The sequence below is a fragment of the Neolamprologus multifasciatus genome, chromosome 2 (assembly GCF_963576455.1).
Source record: "Neolamprologus multifasciatus chromosome 2, fNeoMul1.2, whole genome shotgun sequence".
In the NCBI taxonomy this organism is placed as follows: domain Eukaryota; kingdom Metazoa; phylum Chordata; class Actinopteri; order Cichliformes; family Cichlidae; genus Neolamprologus; species Neolamprologus multifasciatus.
In genome coordinates this window covers 23,673,315-23,697,090 of record NC_140440.1, presented here as the reverse complement: position 1 = coordinate 23,697,090, position 23,776 = coordinate 23,673,315, and the positions used below count along the sequence as shown (strand labels likewise).

Genomic DNA, 23,776 nt, shown 5'->3' with positions numbered 1-23,776 from the left:
CGGCCCAGTCAGAGCACATCAATAGACCCATACGTTAGGTGACAGCAAGAGCACTAAACTGTGCTCGTCTAGCAGGTGCCACGGGCCTGGCCCCAGCACGGGCGATAGGAAAATAGGCAATCTGTCTTTCCACTGCAGAGGTATGGGGGACATTTAGGTGGAGGGAGGGGGGTGGGTTGTTGGGTTGCCACTGGACATCAGAACTCTGATTCTTCACAAAGGGAGAACAAAATATCATTTTTTACACAATGCCAGACATTTATATCCTCGACTAGCAGCACTTTCCTCAAATCACTGCAGGTGGTCACTGTATTTGACATTGTTGATCAGTCATGGCATGAGATGGATAGTTGATCTGCACTGCTTTTCTCATTAACTGTTTTGTTCTATGTTGCCTTTTATTTTCTTTGCACAAAAAAATAGCATGCTAATTCAGCCCTTTGTAATTGTAGCCGAATTAATACTGACAGACTTAAATATTTTGATACTGTAATGTTAATGCCTTTGAGCAGCCGAATGTTAACACCAAGCTGTTTTGCAGTCTTGCAATATAATGCTGTATTGTTTCTTATTCAGATTTGATAGACGGGCTCTATTGCCCGAGTCTGTTCGTGTAACTCATTAGAGCCATATCACTTTGCATTAAGTCCCATTACCTCATTTAGCGCAGCCGACATTTAAAAAAAATAAAATAAAACTGTGTTAAAATAGTGCAGAATCCAAGGCGGTGATTTCTCCAGCTATGGAAGAGCAAAGACTCACAGGACTGCTGATGTGCATGTTAAAATAATGATTTATTTGTGCTGTTGTGGTTATTTAGTCATGTTATGTTTGGACTTTGATTGGTGTGTGTGTGTGTGTGTGTGTGTGTGTGTGGTTTTCCATTGTTGGTAGTTCTTTATCTAACAAGGCCACCATGACAGAGATGCCTGCAGTGAATAATAACATTGGGTCAGTTTATATGTTCAGAGTGGCTTTTGAAAGTTCACTCCAAACACTGAGTCATATGTGAACCAAGACACAGAGAATCTCATCTGCATTACATTGCAGGGGGGTTTATTTTAACATAAATGATTTCAATCTTTAGCTTCTAACAGGGTTATACTGTAAAGATTGTAATGCGCCTGCATGCATTGTCTTTTAAACATAGGCTGGGAGGGGTAAAGAGTGATCACTTCTTTAAACTAAACTAAGCAGGTCTGCAGTACTTGTCTGCACTGCTCATGTATTAGAACACACATAACACATTTGTATTCATTTATCGTATAATTCTTTTTGTCTTCATTTTATTTATATATATAAAGACAGAAATAGCTGTTCATAAACACTGAACAAATTATTAATTCATACATTTCTTCTTCTTTTTCTTTGCAAGCTAAATATTCATTGTAAAAGTCAAAGTAACAAACACACTAGCTTCACTGTTGAACGCATATTTTGAGATATGACGACCTATTCCAGTGACCCCAAAATGTCGCTGCACTAAAAAGCAAACAAACAACATGCGCATAATGTCACTGTTTATTATATAATATGACACATATTGTATATAATTTGTAATAATTTAAGTGTTATTAAAATAATTCCCAAATGCTATAAAGATGTTGATAATCCTGGTTGGAATTTTATAGTAAAGTTAATCCAGACTGATTAGGAGGAGTTATGTAACAGAAATGCATAATTATGCTACGATCATTATGATAAGATGTAAATATAGTTTGTGGTAAGTGCTTTTGAATTTTTTGCCACTATTAACAAGTGTGCAACACATTCAGAACTAACATGTAACTAGACAGTTTATACACTTAAGACATAATTGTCCTTATTGTATAAAATGCAGTGTTTTATTACAGATATGTAATATACAGTGTTATCCACACTCCTGTTTTGTTTTGTCATGCCTCTATGTTCATTAAACTGCACATCTTGTTTATCAAAATGGAAAGAGATTAATAATTAAAAAAACATGCAAATGTCAAAAAAAAATCACACATGGCAGGTTATCTTTATCCCTGTGAGGCGGACCTTGGCATATATGAGCTGTGCTGCAGACAAGCCAAGGCAGAACATCAGAGGAGCTGACTATCAGCCACCCTCTCTTGAGAGAGACATGCATGTCATTTCATCTAACAGGACGTAGATGAAAGGTGTCTGGTTACTTAAGCTTGTCCAACATAACCATCCAGATAGAAAGATTAGGGCATCCTGAGTACGACTAGACATACACCGTTTGTTTCATTGCCAACCTCTAATCAAACATCATCAGCCGGTAGATCAGCTCGGTGTAGTTTCTTTTGTTGACAGAAGAATTGTTTTCAGAAACTTTTCATTGTGCTGCTCGATGTCTAGCCAAGCCTGTTTAGCCAGCTGGAGCTCTGCAACCAAAAGTTTTAGACCAAGCACACCCCTAGTCTGACCTTTTGACAGATCGTGTTTTTGCATGACCCTGTGTAAAGTTTCCAAATCCTGCAAGTTTTCCAACTTTTTCTTATATGTGTTGAAATAAAAACACCTGGTGTCTCATGTATCGGGTGAATTTGATCTCTCTCTGCCCTTCTAGTTATTTAAAGCTGCTCCACAAGACAAAGTGAACTTCTTGTCACACATTTAAGTTGGGGTGATTAAACAGCGTCTCCCTGTACATGATTAATCAGTTACCGCCACTTCTTAGTGCTTAGGAAGAAAGGGGTGTTGAAATCATTTTGTAAAGTGTGTGTGTGTGTATAATCGAGACTGATGCAGTAACAATGATGACTGACAGTGAGCGTGATCAAACATGCGCATCCTCTATCACTGCTTGACAGATCCCAGGTTTGGCAGTGATACATGGTCAAAACCAAGAAATGGGTGAATTGATACCTTAGCGTGTTCTTAGCACACATCAGTTGTTTGCCCGTGAAAGCATATACTCCAGTAATGAATGTTAGTTTTTAGATCACAGTAGGTAAACTGTAGAATAACAGCTTCATTGTTGAAATGTGCTCTAGTGCAAGTTTTATGCATCACCTTCCCTGTGTACCCTGTATATTATTGCATGTGGAGACAGGCTATGATTTGATTAAAATGAAATAAAGTAGTGAGCTTTGTGTTGTGCATCTTTTTAAAGCTCTGTAATATTGAACATAATACAGAACAAATGACAACAGATTACAGGTCCCAGTCATTCTAATGGGAAAACGATGATAAATTGATAATTGGAAGGTGAAATGAAATCATTTGGAATTTTATGAAAGTGACTTCAAAGTGATCATTAGATCCTCTGAGGGGCTTATTTGTTTCAGCTATGGGTCACTAATATCTTATACCACTAATACAGTTATAATGATAACACAGCAATAATGGTCTCTGTATTTTTTCCACCATTTGCACTGTTTTACTGGTGTAATAGATCTAACATCATTGCCATTTTAGCCTGGAAGCTAAATTAATGCAGAGCAGACAAGATAATAACCAGTACATTTATTACAAATGTCGATTTAATTACAGAACTTGAGTGGCGATGCATTGCCACAGTAATACCGTAGGAATTTAAGGTTTCATCATAAAATTTGGTGGGAGCAAAAAAAAGGCCCTCTTACTAAATCTGAGTGCGCATACAATGGCTTTTATCTGATGAGATGCTTAACCACAATCATTTGTTCAGGGGATCTTAGAAACTGTGAAAATAACATGACAGTGGTGTCTGTGAAGCGTAATTCCAGTTGAAATGTCTTTATTTTGCACTTTGTTGTTTCCCACACCTCGTTCTTTTTATATCAAACACTAGTGTTGGCAGAAATATGTCTTAATGACATTAGTACGCTTTATATGTAAAAAATTATTCAAAGCCTGGTCTGATGCAGACTATAGACTATACAGACATGTGAAAAAGAGTACATTCTTTCAATTCTTGGGTTTCAAAAAGCAGGATATAAAAACATAATATGGCACTCAGCAGGAAAAGTAGTTAAATAACAATACAGCCTGTTATATTTAACAGAAAAATGTGTATCTCTGTGTGTATTGGGGTGGGGTGGAGTAGAATAAATATAAATACACCCTTACTGCTTACATAGGAATTAAGAGTAAGTAGCAGCCATTGCTGTTAACCAAATGCTCTTGATCATCAGCTGATCATCGCAAGTTTGAGCACCTCTATAAAAGCAGAAGATTTGGCAGTTTATAGGCCTGGAGCATTCAAGCGTATGTTAACAAAATGCCAGTCAAGGGAGTGGACGTCCCAGCAAATTCATCCCAAGGTCAGACTATACAATGCTCAAAAGAAATGAAACCTTGTGGCTCAGTTAGTATGTTAAATAATAAAGCTCATCAATACGATTATAAATAAACTAAAAGTTTATGGTCTGTTTGGAAGGGCTGCCAGGGGAAATGTGGCATTTTAACACACCACAATGGAATATTGTCTTTTGGACAAAGGACACCAAATCCAAAGCACCAAATCTGGACATCAGCACAAACACCTCAAACCAGTAGTCGAGCATGATGGTGGAGGGGTGACAGTTTGCACTCATTTTGCAGCACCTGGGCACCTTGTAGTCATCGAGTGGACCAGGAGCTAATCTGTATACCAAGGTATTCTAGAGTCAAATGTAAGGCCATCTGCCCGACAGCTAAAGCTTGGCTGGAATTGGGTCATGAAACAGAACGATGTTCCCAAGCAACACATATACAACAGAATGACTGAATAAGAAAAGAATCGAGGTGTTGCATAACAAGTTTTGCATAAACAAATGCCTGCAAACCTCAGTGAACTCAAAGCAACATTGTAAAGAAGAGTGGGCCTCCACAACATCTAATTTGAGACACAGATAAAGTCATGGAGAAAACAACTGTCTCAGATTGTTGCTGCTAAATCTGGTTCTACAAGCTACTGATTCACAAGTTGTACTTATAATACTCATAACACTACACAGTTCCTGGCGTATCTGTCTGTACTCTTTATTCCTGTTTTGGCCTAGTTTTAATGCAGACTTTCCCACACCCTAGGAAAATGCATTTAAACATTTCTTCAGTGTGCATAGCAAAATCCCTTCATCCACCCAGTGTCAATTAATTTTCCTTCTCTTTAGTTTAGCAGCCCTAAGGTACAGCTTCTGGTTGTTTCAGTGGTTTCTGCAATTTTATTTCTTTCTTTTGCAATAGCATTTATCTATTCCCTACACTTGCTATTGATTTGTGCTTGAATTTATTCTCTCTGTTGTTTGATATGTCTGATTTGCCATGTTGCAAAGTTCAAACCAAATTCCCAAATGGGATAGTAATAGCCTCAACTAAGAACAGAAAAGGTGGAGAGAAAAAAAATGTATGAATCTTTTTCTTTTTTAAGTTGACCAAGTTAAATGTGTTGTTACTTTGTATCAGTGTTTTGCAGACCTGTGACTGCTGTCCACATGACTTTAATTTGTCCATCTTTTTGGACAATCAACGTGACAATGTGAGAGCAAGTGAATAAGACCCGAGTCGCACAGGCCAAGAGACCAGTCAGCAATCATCTGGCAACCGCCAGTCATGGGAGATAAATGTGTACACCCCTTCTGGTTGGCAAAACCCATCTTGTGATTGGTCACTAGCATACGAACACCGTCCAGCTGCTGTAGTGAAACAGTGAAAAGTACAACGCAAACTGGAAACTGAGGACATTAAAAGCATTAGAAGTTATTGAAAGCTCTAAATAGTAGTAATGTAATAGCAGTAAATGTTTATGTTATGTTTTAGGAAGAGATTTAAAGGAGGATACAGAATTTTCCTGCAATTTCTGTAACCATTAACTTCTGTATCCAAATCAGGCAAGGAATTACAAGGTTGCGGCACGCAGACGGCAAAGGTTTGACCACATTTAGCGACTAAACAAGCCTTTGGAACCACTAACAAGGGCATGCTAAGAGCTCTCAGGCAGTGGCCGAGCTCATATGGAGTCTCGCAGATGTGGGCAGGGGCCAGACTGTGTAGGGCTTGAAACCCCAGCGATAAAATCTTAAAATCAATTCAAAACTAACAGGTAGCCAGTGAAGGCCTGTTAAAAGCCTTGCTGCAGGATTTTTAATTAATTGCAGTCTGTGTGTGTTATCACAGCTGATGCCTAAGTAAAGTGCATTACAGTAATCAAGTCTGGATAAAAATGAGAGCATGGATGACCTTTTCGAAATCAAACTGTGACAGTAATGGACAAATTTTTGCTGTTTGTCTAAGCTAAATGAAACAGGACTGCAAGACAGTAGACACCTTTGTATCAAACGAAAGATAGGAATCAAAATTACCCCTAAGCAACGGTTTCCCTAAGTCTTGCAGACATTTAAAAAAAATAAATAAATAAAAATAAATAAAAAATAAAAAAAGCAAAGCCCAGACTAGAAAAGAGGTCAATAATCTTGCTAGTGCTACTGGTTAGCAAGTATTTGCAGGCGAGCATGAAAAAGTACAGGCAACCAGAGCAATCACAAGGAGAAATTTTTGTTTTCTTTGCAACCAATTTTACCTCAAGAACCACTTGATGGGAGTGGCTGTTTCATTTCCAACAAACCTCAATAGCTAGGTTGTTAGTTTCCCCTTACTTCCTGTCTGTTAGCTGCAACAGCCATGTAGTATCTATTTTTCATTAACTGGATAAAGGCGAAAAGAAAGAAAAAAATATAAATTTGACTGGAAACCTGATGACAGATCATGTAAAATGTCAACATTAATTGGATACAATTAGAACAAGTATTAGCTGGAGTGGTGTGTGTTTAAAAATGTAATGTGTGATTTGAAGCTTGTTGGAGCACCTGTCTTTTTTTTTTCCCCCACCTGCTCATCTAAAAAGGACTGGCAGCAGCAGGTCCACATTTTACCTTGAAGCCAAAGCACGTCCAGCTCTGCACAATGAAGTGGCTCATTATTTAGCCAAAGATCATCTGAAAGTGAAATCAGCTCTGTCATGCTAAATTTAGAACAGAGAACATTTCCCCTTTTTTCAAATTTTGAATTGTCATTAAAACCAAATCGTGTTGATGGTGCCTCTCAGGGTCTTCGTCTGCCTTGCATTTCAAAGCAGCTTCCCCCCCCCCCCCCCCCCCCCCCAAAAAAAAAAAAAAAACCTTGAATACCACTCCATTATCCAAATGACATTCAAATGCTCTCAAAGTGAGCCTATAGTTTGAGACTTCCATTTTCCTGCTAGTTTTACAGTCAAACAAGAAAAGCCCTAATTGCAGTTAGTCGCAACGACTCTCCTTTCTATACTGCTTTCAAGAAGGAACAAGGTGACATGCTGACTCAATTTATAAAAAGTGTTCCTATTAATTTAGATAATGATCTTTCTTGCCGTTAAAGCACTTTGCACTGTTCATTCAGTTTTCTGCACATTGGTCGACAGTCCCGATAAGATTACCGCACTACCCCCAAACCTGGAATTCTATTGGTATATTTTCCTGGAGCAAAGTGCCTCTTTTCAGATATTTATTGCTAGCCACCTAATGCTTTGCTATTGTTCATGTACATTACTGGGTAGGATGTGGAAGCAATTTGTGTCTCTGTGTGGTAAAGTGTGGCCATCAAGACTCCTCGTGGATTTGAAAAGGCAGAGAGGAAGAAAAACCCAGAAAATATATTGTTGGCATTGTTGGAGAGAGGGCTGCTTTGCAGAACCTGTATACTGCAATAACAAAGTATTTACTTATAGGGCCCTTTGTATTCACAATGCACAGGTGACAGATTGAAAGCCACACTTCTCAATCGGAGGATTTCAGTGAGTTTCTGTGTTATCCTGTTGTAAATCTGGTTGGAGGAAGGGGGTCCACCTATAAATTCAGATACTTTTGCTGTAGCCCCTGAAAGTGACTTAGACGAAAAAGCTTAGTGGTGCTATTGTACTGAGTGTTTAGGCTTTGTTGAATGTAAACAGAAGGCACGCTTTAATTCTGGATGCCATTGTCACCTGCTATACCTCGGTGTATTTGTAGTTTGTTTATTTGTAGACTAACTTTGGAAATGTTATTACATCTTGCCATTTTTAGCATACCACACAGTAAATGATTTTCAATTTCAGAGTGCTGGAAAACAGCCACTGCACAAGTTCAGCATGATAAATTTTTCAGGTGCAATTCGAGTTTACTACAGAACTGAATAATTGCGTTTTAAACAAGGTCTCCGAAGGTAAACATGTAGAAATTCTACACCATCGTGTTGATTCAACATACCTGCTGCTCTCAGGCACTTTTCCAATATTTTTTTTTTTTAAATTAATTTAAATAATAATTGCGCTGATAACTTGAGGGAAGATTGCAGAGACGGAAAAAAGGGGGAGAAAAAAAGGAAATGCTAAAAATTCCAGGCACCTTTTGCACATTGAGAGCTGCTTCCTTGTTATCAGATGGTGCATGTCTTCAGCCCTTATTTGCAGTGAGGTATTATTAGAAGCGTAGCGGCACTGTCCCACCTCATCACATCATCTGTCAGAAGATCATCAGTTGCTGTAATGGCCCAGGAGGAAGTGCCCTGTGTGCTGCTTATCTGGCACAGGCACAAGGCCCAGTGTGTCTTGTCCTGGCGGATAAGGAAAGGAACTTGGTGTACTTTATTCCAATACTGCTTTGGTTTTGTTATTGTTAAGGTCACATGTTATTTGATCCAGAACTTGACATTCGTGTTCCTCCCCTGTGGAGCTCTATTGTTGTCCAAAAAAAGTCTGTCCCAAAGTGATTTGGGTACCAACAAATGTGTATTAGTCGGGAATATAATGAAGTCCCAGACAATGTTATTTCAATAAAATTAGCTAAATCCACCAGTACACATAGTTTATAAGATTATTCTGCTTCTTGTCCTTTTCTGTTGCTTGTTTTTGTACAGATTGTTCAAAAAATTAAAGGGACAAAATTGAATAGAGTATAGCATCAGGTTAATAAACTTCTTGGATATTGCTGTGATCAGTTAGGTAGCTGGGAGAGTTGATAATCAGTTTCAACTCCTTAGTTGTTAATGACATTAAGAATGAGACAACACCCAAAATGTGTGTGTGCTACAAAGGTTACACAGGTAGTCCAACCCCGCCAGGTTGGTGTATTAATATGTGCCATTGCTAGAAGGTTTTGCTGTTTCTTCCAGCACAGTCTCAAGAGCATGGAGGACATTCTAGGAGACAGCCAGTTACTCTAGGAGAGCTAAACAGGTCCTTAACCCATCAGCAGGACCAAGCACCACCAGAGCCCTACAAAGTGACCTCCAGGAGGCTGCTGGTGTGAATGTCTCTAAGTATGCAATCAGAAACAAACTTCATGAGGGTGCCCTGGGGGTCTGACGTCCTCTAGTGGGCACTGTGCTCACTTCTCAGCCCGTGGAGCCCAATTAGCATATGCCGTCGAATACCAGAATTGGCAGGTTCAGCACTGATGCCCTACAATTTTCACGGGTGAGAGCAGGTTCACCCGGAACACATGTGACAAAAAGGGTCTACATAAGCCGTGGGGAATGGTATCCCTGTAGCATTGTTCAACATGACCATTTGGTGGTGGGACAGTGATGGTTTGTGGAGGCATATCCACAAAGGGATGCACAGACCTCTACAGGCTAGACAACAGCACCCTGACTGCCATTAGGTACCAGGACCCAATGCACCAGCATGGTTTCTGGGTTTCTCTGGGTGTGGGACAATGCCTGCACTAAAAGAATGCAAACAGTTCTGGGAGGATGAAGGAACTGATCGACCTCGAGGAGATCTCCCTGGACACCATCCGTCGTCTCATTAGGAGCACGCGCCAGTATTGTCAGACATGCCACACAAACTGCTGAGGACCATTTTGAGCTGTGGCACTGAAATCTGATCAAAGTAGACCTGCCTGACGCATCAGTTTTTCACTTTGATTTACATGGTGTCTGTGAATTCAGCTCTCTGTAGGTTGATCCTTTTTATTTCCATCAAACGATCTGGCACTCTTTCATTCTTAACAGATTACCCAATCCTTATCAGTGTAGATATCCCATTGAGAGCTGATGTACTGATAAAGCCTTCCTTTATTTATTTATTTTTGAGCAGTATAATAATGTCTAATGTCGTGTGTTTAGGCAAATGAAACATTACAAACCTACTGACATTTTGTATTTTTAAAGCAATTTTCGTCAGGTGAAATCACACCTTTATTTTTCTCCAGACAAAGGTGGGAGTTTTGTGTTTAAATTGCATTGTGTAGGCATCACCAGTCAGAGCCTTAAGTAGCTTAAAGCCCACAACATCACATCTGATCTGCGGGGTTAAGGCAGAACAAGCACTGTGCTCAAGTGCGTTACCATCTTTTAGCTCCTTTTATTCGAGTTTCATTGCTGTTAAAGCAAAACAAATTAGACTGTCTGGGAGGAAAAACAAGTAGAAACTCCATTTTTAGGAAGCAGTGATTTCATTTGAATGTGTTGAGCAGCTGGTCGTCAGATTTCTTTTTCTTTTTTTCGTTTTTAAAATTTTCTCCATTTGCAGTTTCTTTTATTTTCGCCTCACTGATGGCAAATGTTTTCGTGACTGCGCATCAGCCTACGTCATTATTGTTATTAGTCACCTCTAAGTGTACAGGGTCATACTGCATGTTCTTAGGGCACTATTGCCGTCACTCCTAATGTACACGACTAGGTAGGGAGTCATGTACAAATTACATGAGTGATTACCAATGAACAGTTAAAGGCCAAATAAGATGAGTCAGCCTCAAAGAGGAGAATATTCATTTAAGTGAGGAAGCTGAGTTGTCAAGCCAGCTACACTCGCTGGGATTTTGACTGAACCTTATCTGTTTTTTGTCTTTTCTTACATGTGGCTGCTGTCACACACTCGGGGATTCATTTTGTTCACTATTGTTAGCACTTCATTTGTAATATAACTTCCTCAAATTGGCTAAGAAAACTCACTTTTTTTTTTTTTAGGTAGATTAACCTGAAATGGAATAGACGGTGTGTTCTGAGTAATGAAAGCAGTACTTCTTCCAAAACAGATTTGTATTCATGCATTGCTAAGTCACAGCCGCCAGTGTGTCTTTGCTTTTGGTTGTCATGTCAGGGGGACTGGAAGGAGCTGCCGGAGAGGAGGGAGGGAAAAAAAACTTAGAGAATAATCAGAAAGCTGTTCAGGTTGAAATGAGTTTCCCCACTCTGCACGCCGCCGCTGCCTTCGACTGATACCCTAAACACGCATACAGTTCAGATGCGCTTTGGTTTGCTTTGGGGGAGAAAGTCATATCAGATAACCAGCTCTGCCTTTCATTTCTATACAGGTTCACACTTATCTACATAATTCCCAGTTACATTTCTCTTTCAGGTCCAGATCCTCTGGATTTGAGTCTCTGCTGCTTGTGAACATGTGACATTGTGGTAAATGTGTTTGTTTGTTTTTTGACGGCGCCTCTGCCACATGTCTGCATTTCTTGCCGTTAGAACATTCGTTAATCTCGTCATAGTCATGGATTATAGAAGCTGGGAGTTGGCATTTGATGTTCCTCTTTGACTTTCCTCATGTATCTGTGTTTATTGGCTCTTCAAGTGAGGGATCAGGGGTGAACAGCCACACTGGAGGCATGGTTAAAAAGGATAGCAGTTGCTGTCTGTCCACCACTTTGGTGCAAAATGAAATCTCATAACAATTATTGGACAGACTACCATGAAAATTTGTTCAGATATAATGGTGTTCAGAAGACACTGCAAGACCAGCAGTCCTCTGGCCATCGGCACTTGGGATTATTCTTGTTCACAAAGGGTCGCCACAGCGGTTAGCGTAGCCTGTTTGATTTGGCTGATCTTTCTGCACTGTTGCCTTTCCTAACGCAAACCCAAAGGGATTCATCTCTTCCCAGGATAAAACTGTGAATCTTTCACTTGTTAGGTAAATGTGTAAACCGCTACACTATGGAAACATTTTTTATTATTTAAGTATATTGTTCCTTTCAAATCCTGTTAGCCATTTGAGCATGCAAAGAAAGAATCAGGCCAATGGTATGACTTGATATCAATATCAGCTCCACACTGCTGATCACTTACTTGAGATCTTCACTTTAGGCCAGGTCATTCATTCTCATGGCTCTGATTCTTAAGCTTTTTCTCTTTATGACCATTTCCTCACATTTTTTATCACTCATTACTAATTGAAAATGAAAGTTGAATTCCTACTACACACCATCACCCAACTCAACTTAGTTCCACTGCAGGCACTTTCCCCTAGACATCCACACATCACCTGCTGCCACAGTTTGAGAACCGCTGCCATATGTGAACAGTGTTAACTGTGATTCAATGCTTTCTTGCTGGCATAGACTGGATCCGGGAGATAAACTCCCCATTTGTAGTGGCATACTCACCAAGTCACTGTTGTCCTTGATGTCACTCAGCTGTCTGTCCTGCAGTCTCAGTGACTCCTGCTACCCTGTCTTTGACTACATCCTACAACTGCTTTTTACAGAGATTTGTATATAACATTGCGATTTCATGTGTCCCTACTCGTTATGCTGAACTCACCAAGGATGCAGAGCAGATCAAAATGTGCAATCAGTTATTTCTTTTAAAATTCTTTCTTTAATGTTTAGTTTAAGAAAGTCTGGGTACTCCTCTACTGTGTGCACATGCATACCCTGTCCCGTACTGCCAAAAATACAGTCTAAACACTGAGCATGTGCTTCCTCCACCCTAATGGTGAGTCATTAGCAGATCCAGTAGCATAGTGTGTCACCTCTACAAGTGCTGGTGGCATGGCAAATTGGAAAGCTGGCTCTGCCATTGTGTTAAGGTTATTAAAGTTGAACAGGTGATGGTTTGTCTTAGCCTCGTTATTGATCATATCTTCGTGTTGTGTTCTAATTTTCTGTCTAATGCCGAGGAGCCTCCGAGCTCCGTCACGGTAATTAGATAGAAGTCACCCTCTATTTGTTTCTAACAGGATCTTTACTGGGAAGGTGGTAAATGATGAGATGAGGAGGAGGAAGAGAAATGAATAGGCGGGTTAAGGTGGTTGGTGAGTGTCACAAGGGTGCGTTTAATATAGTTTGTGTCGAAAAGCCCTTGGAAAAACTTTAAGGAGCTTCTGCAGACATCAGCAAGTGTACGCTCTGTGTTTGGTTTGTTGCGTTGCCAACATGGTTTTTTGGACAGACACTAAAGTGATTTTTCTGTGTGTTTTCTGTGAGGACTGGTGCAAGGGCAGTGGAAAGAGAGCACATTTCCATCTAGTTGTAAAAAGGCATTTGCAGTATGAGCGTTGAAACATATTACATTATAGCAGTTAGTGCCATTTTTCCAGCATCCTATCCAAGCGTATGTTTAAATCACTAATAAACAAACAAAAACTTTTGACTGTTAAAGTGAGGGGAGCATTTTTCTAGTATTTTTAGGGGGTCTTGTTGCCTTAGAAGGATAGGTTAGAGCAATTCTATTGCTCGTATCTTTTCATGAAACATTTCTATTCTGATCGGTACAAAAGGATCATGAATTAATGCTATAATGAGACTGAATGCCGATAGAAGAATTATGTTCCATCACCTCAGCAGGGTTTGAAGCTGGGTGCTAATACACTTTATTAAGTTTTGTCCTCCAGTAGTCGATGTCGCCATTCTGTATTTATTTTTTTATTCTTAAGTTTATAGTTTGGGATAATTATGGCACTCTGGCTCACTTTCCTGATTGTTCTGCCCTTGTAAAATTCAGTGTGTGAAACATTCCATTTTAGCTGTAGGCATACCTGGTAATTAAAGGATTAATTTGGTAATCTAAATTGTCTTTTGTCTTTTTCTTCCTCCTCTCTCTCATTATTTCCTAACTTCCATTTCAAAGATTTAAGGCCTCCTTTACTTCTCCGTCTGCATTTCCGTTTCTCCCAATGCCTGCTCCGAGTCCTATAATCAACTTGCTTCTGGATAACCTCGTTTCCGGCTAAGCGCAAGGGGACGACAAATCCGCAAGCAAGCGCGTGCCTCGCATGGCAAAGACTGCGACTGGCTCTGCCCCTCCTGCCAGCGGTGGATGTCTTTACTTCCTTTGAGGATTGTGTGCAGTTATTAAGTCAAATGTGTTTAAATCTCCGTGGCTCTTTTGAGAAACATCATGCACCGAAGTGCCAAACAGGTGAAGCTTTGAAGAATCGGGAGGCATTTTACATTGCGAGTCTTGCTACAGCAAGGCGTTTTGGATGTTCCTCTAAAATGAGCCAAATATGTCAAGCGTGTCTCGTGTTTGTGCAGACTTTTACAGGAGAGCAATAAAAACCATTTTTCCTCACTCAGCTTTTTCGTTTTTGAATTTTCCAAAAATATTCAGTAGTTTCTTTTCATTTTCTTTTTAAAGTACTTGATCTTTGGCCTTTCATTGTTTTCTCAGTTGTATGTTTTGCTTGGTTGAAGTGACCTTTTTACTCCAAACACTGAGCAGCAGTTAGAGATGCTTCTGTGTGATGATTTTTTTTTTCCCCCTGCCTTTTATGCTGTTTCGTGGGAGCTCAAGTAATTTTTCGACATAAATGCTCCAAGAAGAGCACATTTCTACTCACAGTAATGAGGCAACTTGATATTTGCAATGCTCTGCTTTTGAATGACATATTTTTCAGTTAAAACCAAGGCCTTAATATAAGGTGATGATCAGAAGTTTATTTATTTACTCATTTTCCTACAAAATGGCCAAGTGCTCTCGTGCTTAATTTCCTGTGTACTCGAATTTGTAATCAAAGAGGATCGCATACACACATGAGTAGCACACCCAAGTAAGTGCAGTCGCTAAATAATCTTACTGGGAAGTTACAGCCAGCAATGAAACCACTGATATAAGAAGTGTGACTGTGTGAGAGGCCGATTCAGCCCAAAGACTGTTTGCGTTGTGTGCAGAAACATCTGGAAATGAATGGCCACAAAGCATCAGCTGTGGCACTCGAGCAATGAATATGCATGTTTTCGTCTAATTTGGAGACCCTCAGTCCGCTCCGCCAGTGGCACTTGCGACAATAAGAACGTGATTTCGGAATCACCACGGGCCTGTTTAAAATCCCAAACTCTCTCTCCGCACAGATTTCCACCTCCCAGCTGTGCTGCTCCTTTTTAAGCATCACTTTCAGCCATTTATTCACACACCTTTTGCACAAACTGCACATTTGCAAGGACAAGAAATCCTCGCATCAAGTCACTCAACTTCCAGCGTGCTCTCACTTACGCTGCGCTCTCAAAATGTCAGCTCTTTTACCCTGACAGAAAACTTAAAATGGTCTCATAGGTTTCGAGGCAAATGCGCCTTTCATGACGGCGTCGCCTTGAAAGGTGAGCTGAAGCGAGGGGAGGCGGGGGGCTGACGCGGGGTGTCGGTGCTAGACGGCACAGAGTTGCTTCCCTGCCTAGATCCACCGCCACCATCGCCACCACCACAACCCCCGCCGAGGTGTTACTTCAAGGAACAATGACAAGGAAAATTGATAAATAGGAATCAACAAAGCGGAATAAGTAAATGTGTAGGCTCCTGTTCAAAGGTGCAAGGCTCATTAATGGTGTTGTTGTGCACTATATTTACACAACAGCTCCACACTTGTTTTTCTTTCTCCCCCCCCCCCCCTTTCCTTCTGCTGACAAACTGTTTAATGACAAAACAAGCAAAAGCATTTAATCACATAAACAAAGAGACGCCTGTTTTTTGAGTAATGATGATTTATGTCTCCGGCTTTTGAAGGCACTTCTCAAAGTTGATGATGAGATTGAAGCTTCAGAAGCGCATCTATTATGGAAATGTTCTCTTCGGGAGCACTGTGGGCAGCACGTTATTAGTATCTAGGATGAATATATGCAAACACATGTGCAAGGGCCCGCATCACCGCTATATGCTTAGCATCCAATTTTGTATTCAATTAAGGGTGGTGGTGGTGGTGGGGGGGGGGTTGTAATAACGTCATATGTGGCATGCGTGAGGACAATTTACATATTCATCCTCCTCGAGGCTCATATTCTCCTTCTGTCCTTCATACTCTTATTTATTAATATCGTTTTAAAGCCTCTGCATCCTCCTACAACTGATGCTGATGCAAGTTTGGGTTGCAGTAGGTGCCGGTGCTAGTACATGTTTATTTAATGCATGAAAGCAGTTTCTATACTGGTGGATATCTGCTGACAGTAATTGATTGTTTTGCAGACCGACCTTAATGACCAGGGATATTGCATAGTGTGATTTTGCTTTTTAGCATTTCTGTTTTTTTTGCATGCATAATTCTGCACCTCTCATTGATTGAAAGACAAAGCTGTTTGTGAGCAGCTTTTTTTTTGTTTTCGTCTGCTCTTTTGCATTGTTGTGGTCTTTTTTTCTTTTTCTTTTTTTTTTTTTTTTGCATACATGCACTTTTTGGGGGTTCATATATGTGTCTCGGCTCCAGGATGGCATGTAAGTGTACAGTATACGGGGAGCACGCATGCTTCTGATACCAAACGTGCCTGTGTTTGTGGTTCGAGTGCTTGTTGAAGCGTGTTTGTCTCATTGAAAAATGTCCTCTGAATCCTCAGACATGTGGAGGAGTAAATATTTCTCATCTGGGGACAAACATACATCAGTCAGCCGCGCAGCAGATTATATATGATGGTGGAGGAAGCTTTTTTTTCCTCCACCCCCCTATCACCGCACTCATCCCTTCGTTTTCCTGCATTTTTCACTCTCGATGTAAACGCCGTCACGGGCATATAGATAGCATTTCTAACTTGACCTGATCAGCGCTTCTCTTCCCAGAAGCATTATGTACATACGTTACGTTTAGAGCGATCACTGAATAAAGACACTCAGTTGTTTAAGAGAGTCCGGAAACCCACTCATACAAACCCAGGCACTCGTAGGGAAAACATCAACCAACAAAGCGGTCGAGACACATTTGATCTTAGCTTTGCTGTTAATAGCCAAACAAGAAATTGCATAATATTCTGGATTGTAATTTTAATTGAATTAATTTCAGAGGACATCGTAAGGCACTGATGGTGTCATAAAACACTTGTTATAGCTGCTGTTTATCACACTGATGTAAATTAAACCCAGTGATTGCTCAATGATGCTTTACTTCAGGGACATGATGTTGGGAGAAAAAAAATGTAATTGGCTCCAAAGGGCATATGATGTGTTGGTGCTGTGAGGGAGAAATACAAAAGAGGGTTATTTCCTCTCCAGCTACATTTTTCTTTTCCTTTTTTTTTGTTTGTTTTGTTTTGTTTTTTTTGCCGGCTGACATCGCCGTACTGTGTCGCTTTCTGCTTTTCATGTAGATGGAAGCAAAATTTAAAAAGCGGAGCACATCTACAGTATGTTGGGTTTTGTTTAGAAAAGAGACGTGAGCTTTCTGTGTATACGAGGGGAAAAAAGAAGCCTGCTCCTGCAAAGTAAATGTCACTAGAGTAGAAATCATTATGAAGTATTGAAGATTGTAACGGTCTTGTGTTACCATCAAAGCTGCAAAATCGAATCCTATGTGATAATATAAAACAAGCATATATAGTTGCAATCGTTACAGGAATATAATTGTTGTTATTATTATTTCATTTTTTTAGATTTTAACATTTATATGTTATAAGTGATGGCATCATAGCAACTTTATCATCTTATCAGCCCCTGACTTGGGAGTTGATGTGGTCAGCAGGACAGATGAGTCATGGGGTCTGTGTGAAGCAAGAAATCTGCCCTGGACATCATGGCTCAGCACACTGACAGCTGGTGCACCCTTGTTGTTGTGTGTGTGCATTTGAGGTTGTGTGTTCTGAATTGTCTCTCAAGAGAAAAGCAGCTGCAGACAAATATCAAGGCAAAACTTGGCGTGTTTCTTTTAACAACAACAAGAATTTTAAAAAAGAAGAAGAAGAAAGAATTCCGGTTTCTTTACAGGAAAATCTGCAGGAGTCCAAACAGTGGCCTGGCCCCAGGAACTCATCCACCATATTGTAGCAATTAAAACAGTGTCATGGCTGTATGATCAACAAGGGAGACGTTTAGCGTCCACTGTTTGTTGTTTTCGCGCGTACAGAATAATCTGGCAATGAGCTCGGATGCATTTCACAATTAACAGCGGCCCGAGCCAATCACACTCAGCGGAATATAATGCAGGGCTGTACGTCTTGATTTGTGCACTGACCCGCAAGAAGTCAGTTAAGTGGCTGATACTCCCTATGTGTGCGAGCGAGCAAGCGCGTGTGCACGTTGACTTTGAAGTATGTTGTGTCGTGACAATAATCTAAGCCAATTTACTACGCATCAGCCCTCCATTATGGGTTTGACATAAAGCGGTGCGTGACTTGAATTCTCTTCCATAAAATGAATATTTGCTTCTCAAAAGAAATTACGTGTTTAACCTCATTAACCTAAAGCACATGCACTAAAACGGAAGGCTAACCGCCCTCCCTTGCACCCCTTGTGACACACTCAAAAACACAAATTGGCAACATCATCAAAAGTTGAGAGTTCGCTCTGAGTGTGACCCCTTGCAAATGGGAAGTCGGTGGCGAGTTAACATCGGTAGTTCGTCGAGTCATTTCGCAACTTGTCAGCCTTCTCGGGTGGCTTCGGTTTCACTCTGTTTCAACATCATCTGTCCTCTATGAGATGATTAACCTGGCAGGTGCGAGGTGAGTCTCGCCTACTGTTTTAGTGAGCTGTCGTCCTCGGTCTGCAGGGAGTACAGGGGGGTCAGCCCAGCCGGCTAATGGCCGTAGTCACAAAGCTGGAATCAGGCCCACTTGAAGAACCGGCCATCATTAGGAACAACACATTTTCAAACAGCCTGACCTGCCGGGCCCACGCTGTTTATTAGTAAAGTTTTTGGCTCTCCTTTAAAGCAATTATATTCTCCATTCAAGATGAACTGTGGCCTAAACGTACACTCGCATGCGCAGTCAATAATGTCAGGCGCTCGAATAGAAAGCGGTCTCTTTTTTTTTTCCTCTGCAAATGCATGCAATAAGAAAATGTGTTCGGAAAATGAGGAAAACGGGGAAAATGGCAACATGTCAGCAAGTGATGTATGTCGTTCATTGGACACAGAACATTTAGTTTTCATTAAGAGTTAAACATGTACACGCAACATTAATGGGGTTCAGTGACAGCAGCAGCGCCGCGCCTCACTGTATCTCATCCTGATAAATTAGCAACTCAGCACACAGGGGTACAAGGGAAAGAAAGGGAGAAGAAAGAGAGACATTAATATAATGTGCAGTGGGGGAGGAACTGACAGATAATGTCTTCATCTGAAGATTGGTATTTATGATGCAATGTAATATTATCCCTGACCCGGGCATCGGCAAGCTGTAAGGATGAACAAAGGCCGAGGGAGGACGACAGGAGTGGGGGGGAAGAGAGGTCAGCACGAGTGCTGGCGTTTTCATTGTGTGAGATGTGGACCGCCGACCTCTCCCTCCGCGCAGGGAGTGATGGAGAAGGTTGTTAATTCCTGGTTTGTCAGCCATATTGGATTCAGGGCAGTAAATTAATATCGCACTCCTTTTAGAGGGGTTTTATTTTGGGATTTACCGGTCTCCCTTGAGTGTCTGTGGTGTAAAGAGGTTATTTCCCTCTTTCTACTCCGTTCTGTGTCCTCTCGCTATCTCTCGCGCAAGGCTAATATGTTTAGAGAGAGCTAGAAAGTGTGTTCATGGAGGAAGGATGTGTGCGCTGCAGGCTCTTTTGTGTCACTCAGCATTTGGATAGCACATTTTTCAGCAAGAAGTCTGCCGTAAATTGTGGCATCATCCTAGCAAGGACAGCTCCGTATCTCCGAGGTGTTTCTTTCCCCCTCCCGCCTCCTTCCTTTACATGTCATTTATATGTCATGTGAGATTTTAAAGGAATAAAAAGACATCTACTGGATATAGGAAGTGATTTTAAGTTAACAGGCTGTTTAGCTGTCAGTCATCAACCTTCCCTGCCTCGTGCCCTGTCGTGTTTAATGTGGGTAGAGTTAGAGTCCCGGTTGAAGAACCATATAACACAGTGTGAAGTGGCCTAGTCGTTGAGATGGGGATTTATGGCTGCTGGTCCATCAGTGGTGATGTTAAAGGGCTGTGATTAAGAGCTGGAGTAAAGACATGGACTTTGCTATCCCCGCGACCCAGCCAAGAGTACGCGAGGCCGATCTCCGTCACTGCCAACTCCGCTCCACGCAGCTCCGTCTCTCTTTTTTTGCTCTTTGTCCATCTGTCTCTCTCTGTCTTCTTCTGCCTCGTTCGTGTGCATATGTATGAGCTCAAATTCACCAAGGACTCCCAATCCCTGCATTAGATATTTTCTTGCGTTTTCGCTCACCAGTCAAGCAGTCACAACAACGAAGTACGACAAGGTTCAGCTCCTGCTTTCATGACAACTTGAAATACTTTGAAAGCTTTTCTTTTTCACTTTTATTTGACATCTCTCTGAATATCTTTTTCTCCCCCTTCCTCCTCTTTATCCTCCAAGGTTCTGAGCACGCTGCCACGGCGACGCTTCCCGCTGCCTTCTCGGACCTGTTACCTCACTTCCAGATAGAGCCAGAGGATGAGTACATCGTAAAGAACAAGCCGGTGACTCTGACCTGCCGCTCCACCCCGGCCACGCAGATCTACTTCAAGTGCAACGGCGAGTGGGTTCACCAAGATGACCACTTGATTGAACGGACTGTTGACCCAGCAACAGGTACACCAGACGCAAATTCTGTGAACCACATAGATAACCAATTTTCACTGAATTTTGCCTCTATTGGGACTCCTTCTGTGCAGTGTTTCAACCCAGATATGAGCCAGTTTTCTTTTCTTTCTTTTTTTGCATTTTGTCTGCTACAGATGTATGACATGTGCAACTTCATAGAATCATTATGTAAAGTGTTTGTGTGCTGAAACCTGGATTTGCAATTTGCCATGATTACTGTGCTCCATCGGGCTCTTGGCTCATCCTCCAGCCTATTTAGCCTGCCAGTCTCATAATAAGCACATTGGTTTCAGTCTCAGAAATCTTCTCGATCACCTTGGAGACCTGTTTGTTTTTCTCTCCGTTGTGCTGCAGTCCCCCGCCTCCGCCATCAGTGTCATAAACATGTATGACACTGATGTGGTGTGATTCAGCAGCGATCCGCAAAATTCAAACCACTCATTTACAGCCTGACAACTGATTGGGAATGAGAAACGTGGCCGTGACAGGTTTTTCTGGGGGTGGGTGGATGGGTGGGGTGGGTGGATGGGTGGGGAGGGGGGGGTACACGTGCACACATGCACTTGTGGCTGGCTGTACATAGCAAAGCCATGTTTGAAAAGCAGATGAAGTGCAACAACTGAGAGACGCATGAAAAGATAGGCACATCAGTCGGCTTCTTCACACAGACACAAAGGGAATTCAGGAAACTCTGAAGAGAAATTTAATCAGAAATATATTAATTCATATGCAAACACTGCCGCTTTGTTTTAAGATGAAGAGCTCACAGTTTTAACATTTTATCCATCTGGGCTACAGGGTTCGGAATTAACATTCAGCGCCTCGGCAAATGTAGGCGCAAAAAAAGGCATGCTTATCTAACTTTAAGTGTCTAGATATCAATTCAGCCTGAAACTTCGGTAGGTGAGGACGTCTGATCTAGTCTCCAAAATTTTCCCACAACGAGGCTTTGATTGGTGTACGTGCAGGTTTGTCCCTTCCCGTTCTGCTCTTTTCTTTTTTTTCTTAATAAAACAAATCTCCTGTTTTTGTTTTCTAATGATCTCTTCTAACATGAGCGTCTTTGAGAAATGTTTGGGGATTTTAAACTTCAAATTCTCCCAGGTACACAGCTTGTTTATAGCTCTTCCTGTCGTGTCTCACAACCTCGCTGTCACTCACACGCCGTCTGTCGATGGCGGGCTGTTTTGGCTTCTTTTGTTTTTTTCTTTTTGGCATCAGGGTCTTTAAATAATGGCAACAAAACAAAAAGTATGAAAAGTTGATTGTAGTTCTTTGCTGAAAATGGGAGGGGGAAAAAATGAGCACACAAGGGAGCGCTTGTGTGAGTTGCATCATTAGGAAGAAATTCTCAGCGAGTCAACAGTGATAAAATTTGATTTCCCTTCTTGTGTTAACAGCTCTGCTCTCACAGTTTGGTAAAGTTGTTAATCGGAGTGATATGAATGGAAGTTCTTTTTTTAGTTTGTCAAATAAATGGTCAACATCTACTAGCCACGGGTGAATGCAAACACTTAGCAAGCCGTGACGTGCAGCGGTTTTACTGCTATTCTGTAAACAAACTTCATAATGTCGCAGCCAATAACTGTCCAATAATCTCCTTTTAAAAACATTATTAATGAAAATGAAAACATCAGAGAAACCTGGCTGCAGATTTCTCTCACGTGTGCACTGGTTTCTTTGCAGCTCCTTGCCAGCACACGTGCTCGTGACAAAAGAAAGTAGAAAACGGAAAAGTGTGGCAGCAGTGCAGCTGGCAGAAGAAGAGATAATTAATTAGAATAATTACACGAAAATTGCGACTGAAATTGAAATTAACACGAGCGCTCTAGAAACTTTTAAAGTGGCCTCTAGCTTTTTATCACTTTGAAATTCAGGCTTGTTCAAGCCGTTAACACAAGTGTTACACTCTCACGTCTTTTGTCGCTACCCTTCCATTCATCCGTCCACCCCACTAAATGCTTTTCCAGTGAGGTTGACGTGGGGCTGGAGTTTAGCCCAGCTGGACAAACAGCCCTATGTGCTCAGACAATCGGCCAATTATAAATCATCAGTTAATTTAACTAGTTATTATTTAGTAAAGCCACTGGGCCAGCGTCTTTAAACAACATAGTTAAAATAAGTATTCATGTAAGCAATGTTCCTGGTTACCTGTATAACCTTGGGTTTCTCTGTTTAATTTATGGTCTGTCCACACTGCATTTCAGACCGTCTGAAACCCCCGCCTGCCAGCCCTCTCAGACGTCAGATAGGTGATATCTCTTTAGCTTATTTTAACTCAGTGTCTGACTGGATGGGTTGTCAGAAAATGTGTTATCACTATTTTTACACAATATCTGCTCCTGTTTCTCCCTTCCAATTTATAATGGCTGTTCTTTCTTCCCCCCATCCACTTTTATAAGAGCTAGAAAAACACACTTGATCTCAGATCCGTTTTGAACAGTGTGTCTTAAGTTGAGAGTGACCTGTTTATTTAAATAGGCACGCTGATTGGATGATGTACAGTCGCTGATATGCAGCGAGCACCGGGTGACGTTGTGGAGGCTGCTCCTTAACTTCGATCTGCGGGATATGAATAGTTTTGTCAATAGCTAAAAAGAACATGACGTGGCCCATAAACTGCTGACTTTATGGGGAACAACATTACTAATGCGATGTTGCTCTGCCAACGTTTAATGATGATGGACCATTTGCCATGTCGTTATGAGCCGTTATAGTTGGCATTTATTTGTCTATGAAACAAATCCGTCGTGCTGGGTGCCACAGACCCCCCGCAGCAAGCGGGGGTCTCGGTCTTTAGAAACCCTGTGAAGTTCCAAGGCTTCCTCGCAGCTCCGAATATCAGTCTGCAGTCCCGCTGCTTTTGATGAGGGATGTTTCATATGTGGAGCTGTGCAGTTATGAAGGACGCGTGGTCGTCCAGAGGTACGGCTGCTCCAAGGTACCTGCATCGATCTCTCAAACACTTGTGCTGTTTAATGTCAGCACTGCCCCGAGGAGTTTACTGATGGCTCCGTCTAATCCCACTTCTTGCAAGAAATGTGTAAGGTGCACACATCAAACAGTGGTAAAGCGTGCGTGCATGTGTGTGTGTATGTAGGACAGGCTTGCCAGGTTGTTCTTACCCTTGATGTCACACTCACACCGGACTCTAAACTCGTACCTGTTGCCA

General features: G+C 41.3%; 1 protein-coding gene across 4 annotated transcripts in view; it reads left to right on the top strand.

Annotated features, from left to right (window-relative positions):
- The window catches only part of unc5a (unc-5 netrin receptor A), a 152,271-nt gene that overhangs the window by 57,005 nt on the left and 71,490 nt on the right, over nt 1–23,776 (top strand). For all 4 annotated transcript variants that reach the window (XM_085132415.1, XM_085132432.1, XM_085132424.1 and 1 more), the window contains exon 2: nt 20,377–20,592. In XM_085132415.1, the coding sequence (XP_084988541.1) occupies nt 20,377–20,592 (216 nt within the window). The remainder of the gene's footprint in view (nt 1–20,376; nt 20,593–23,776) is intronic.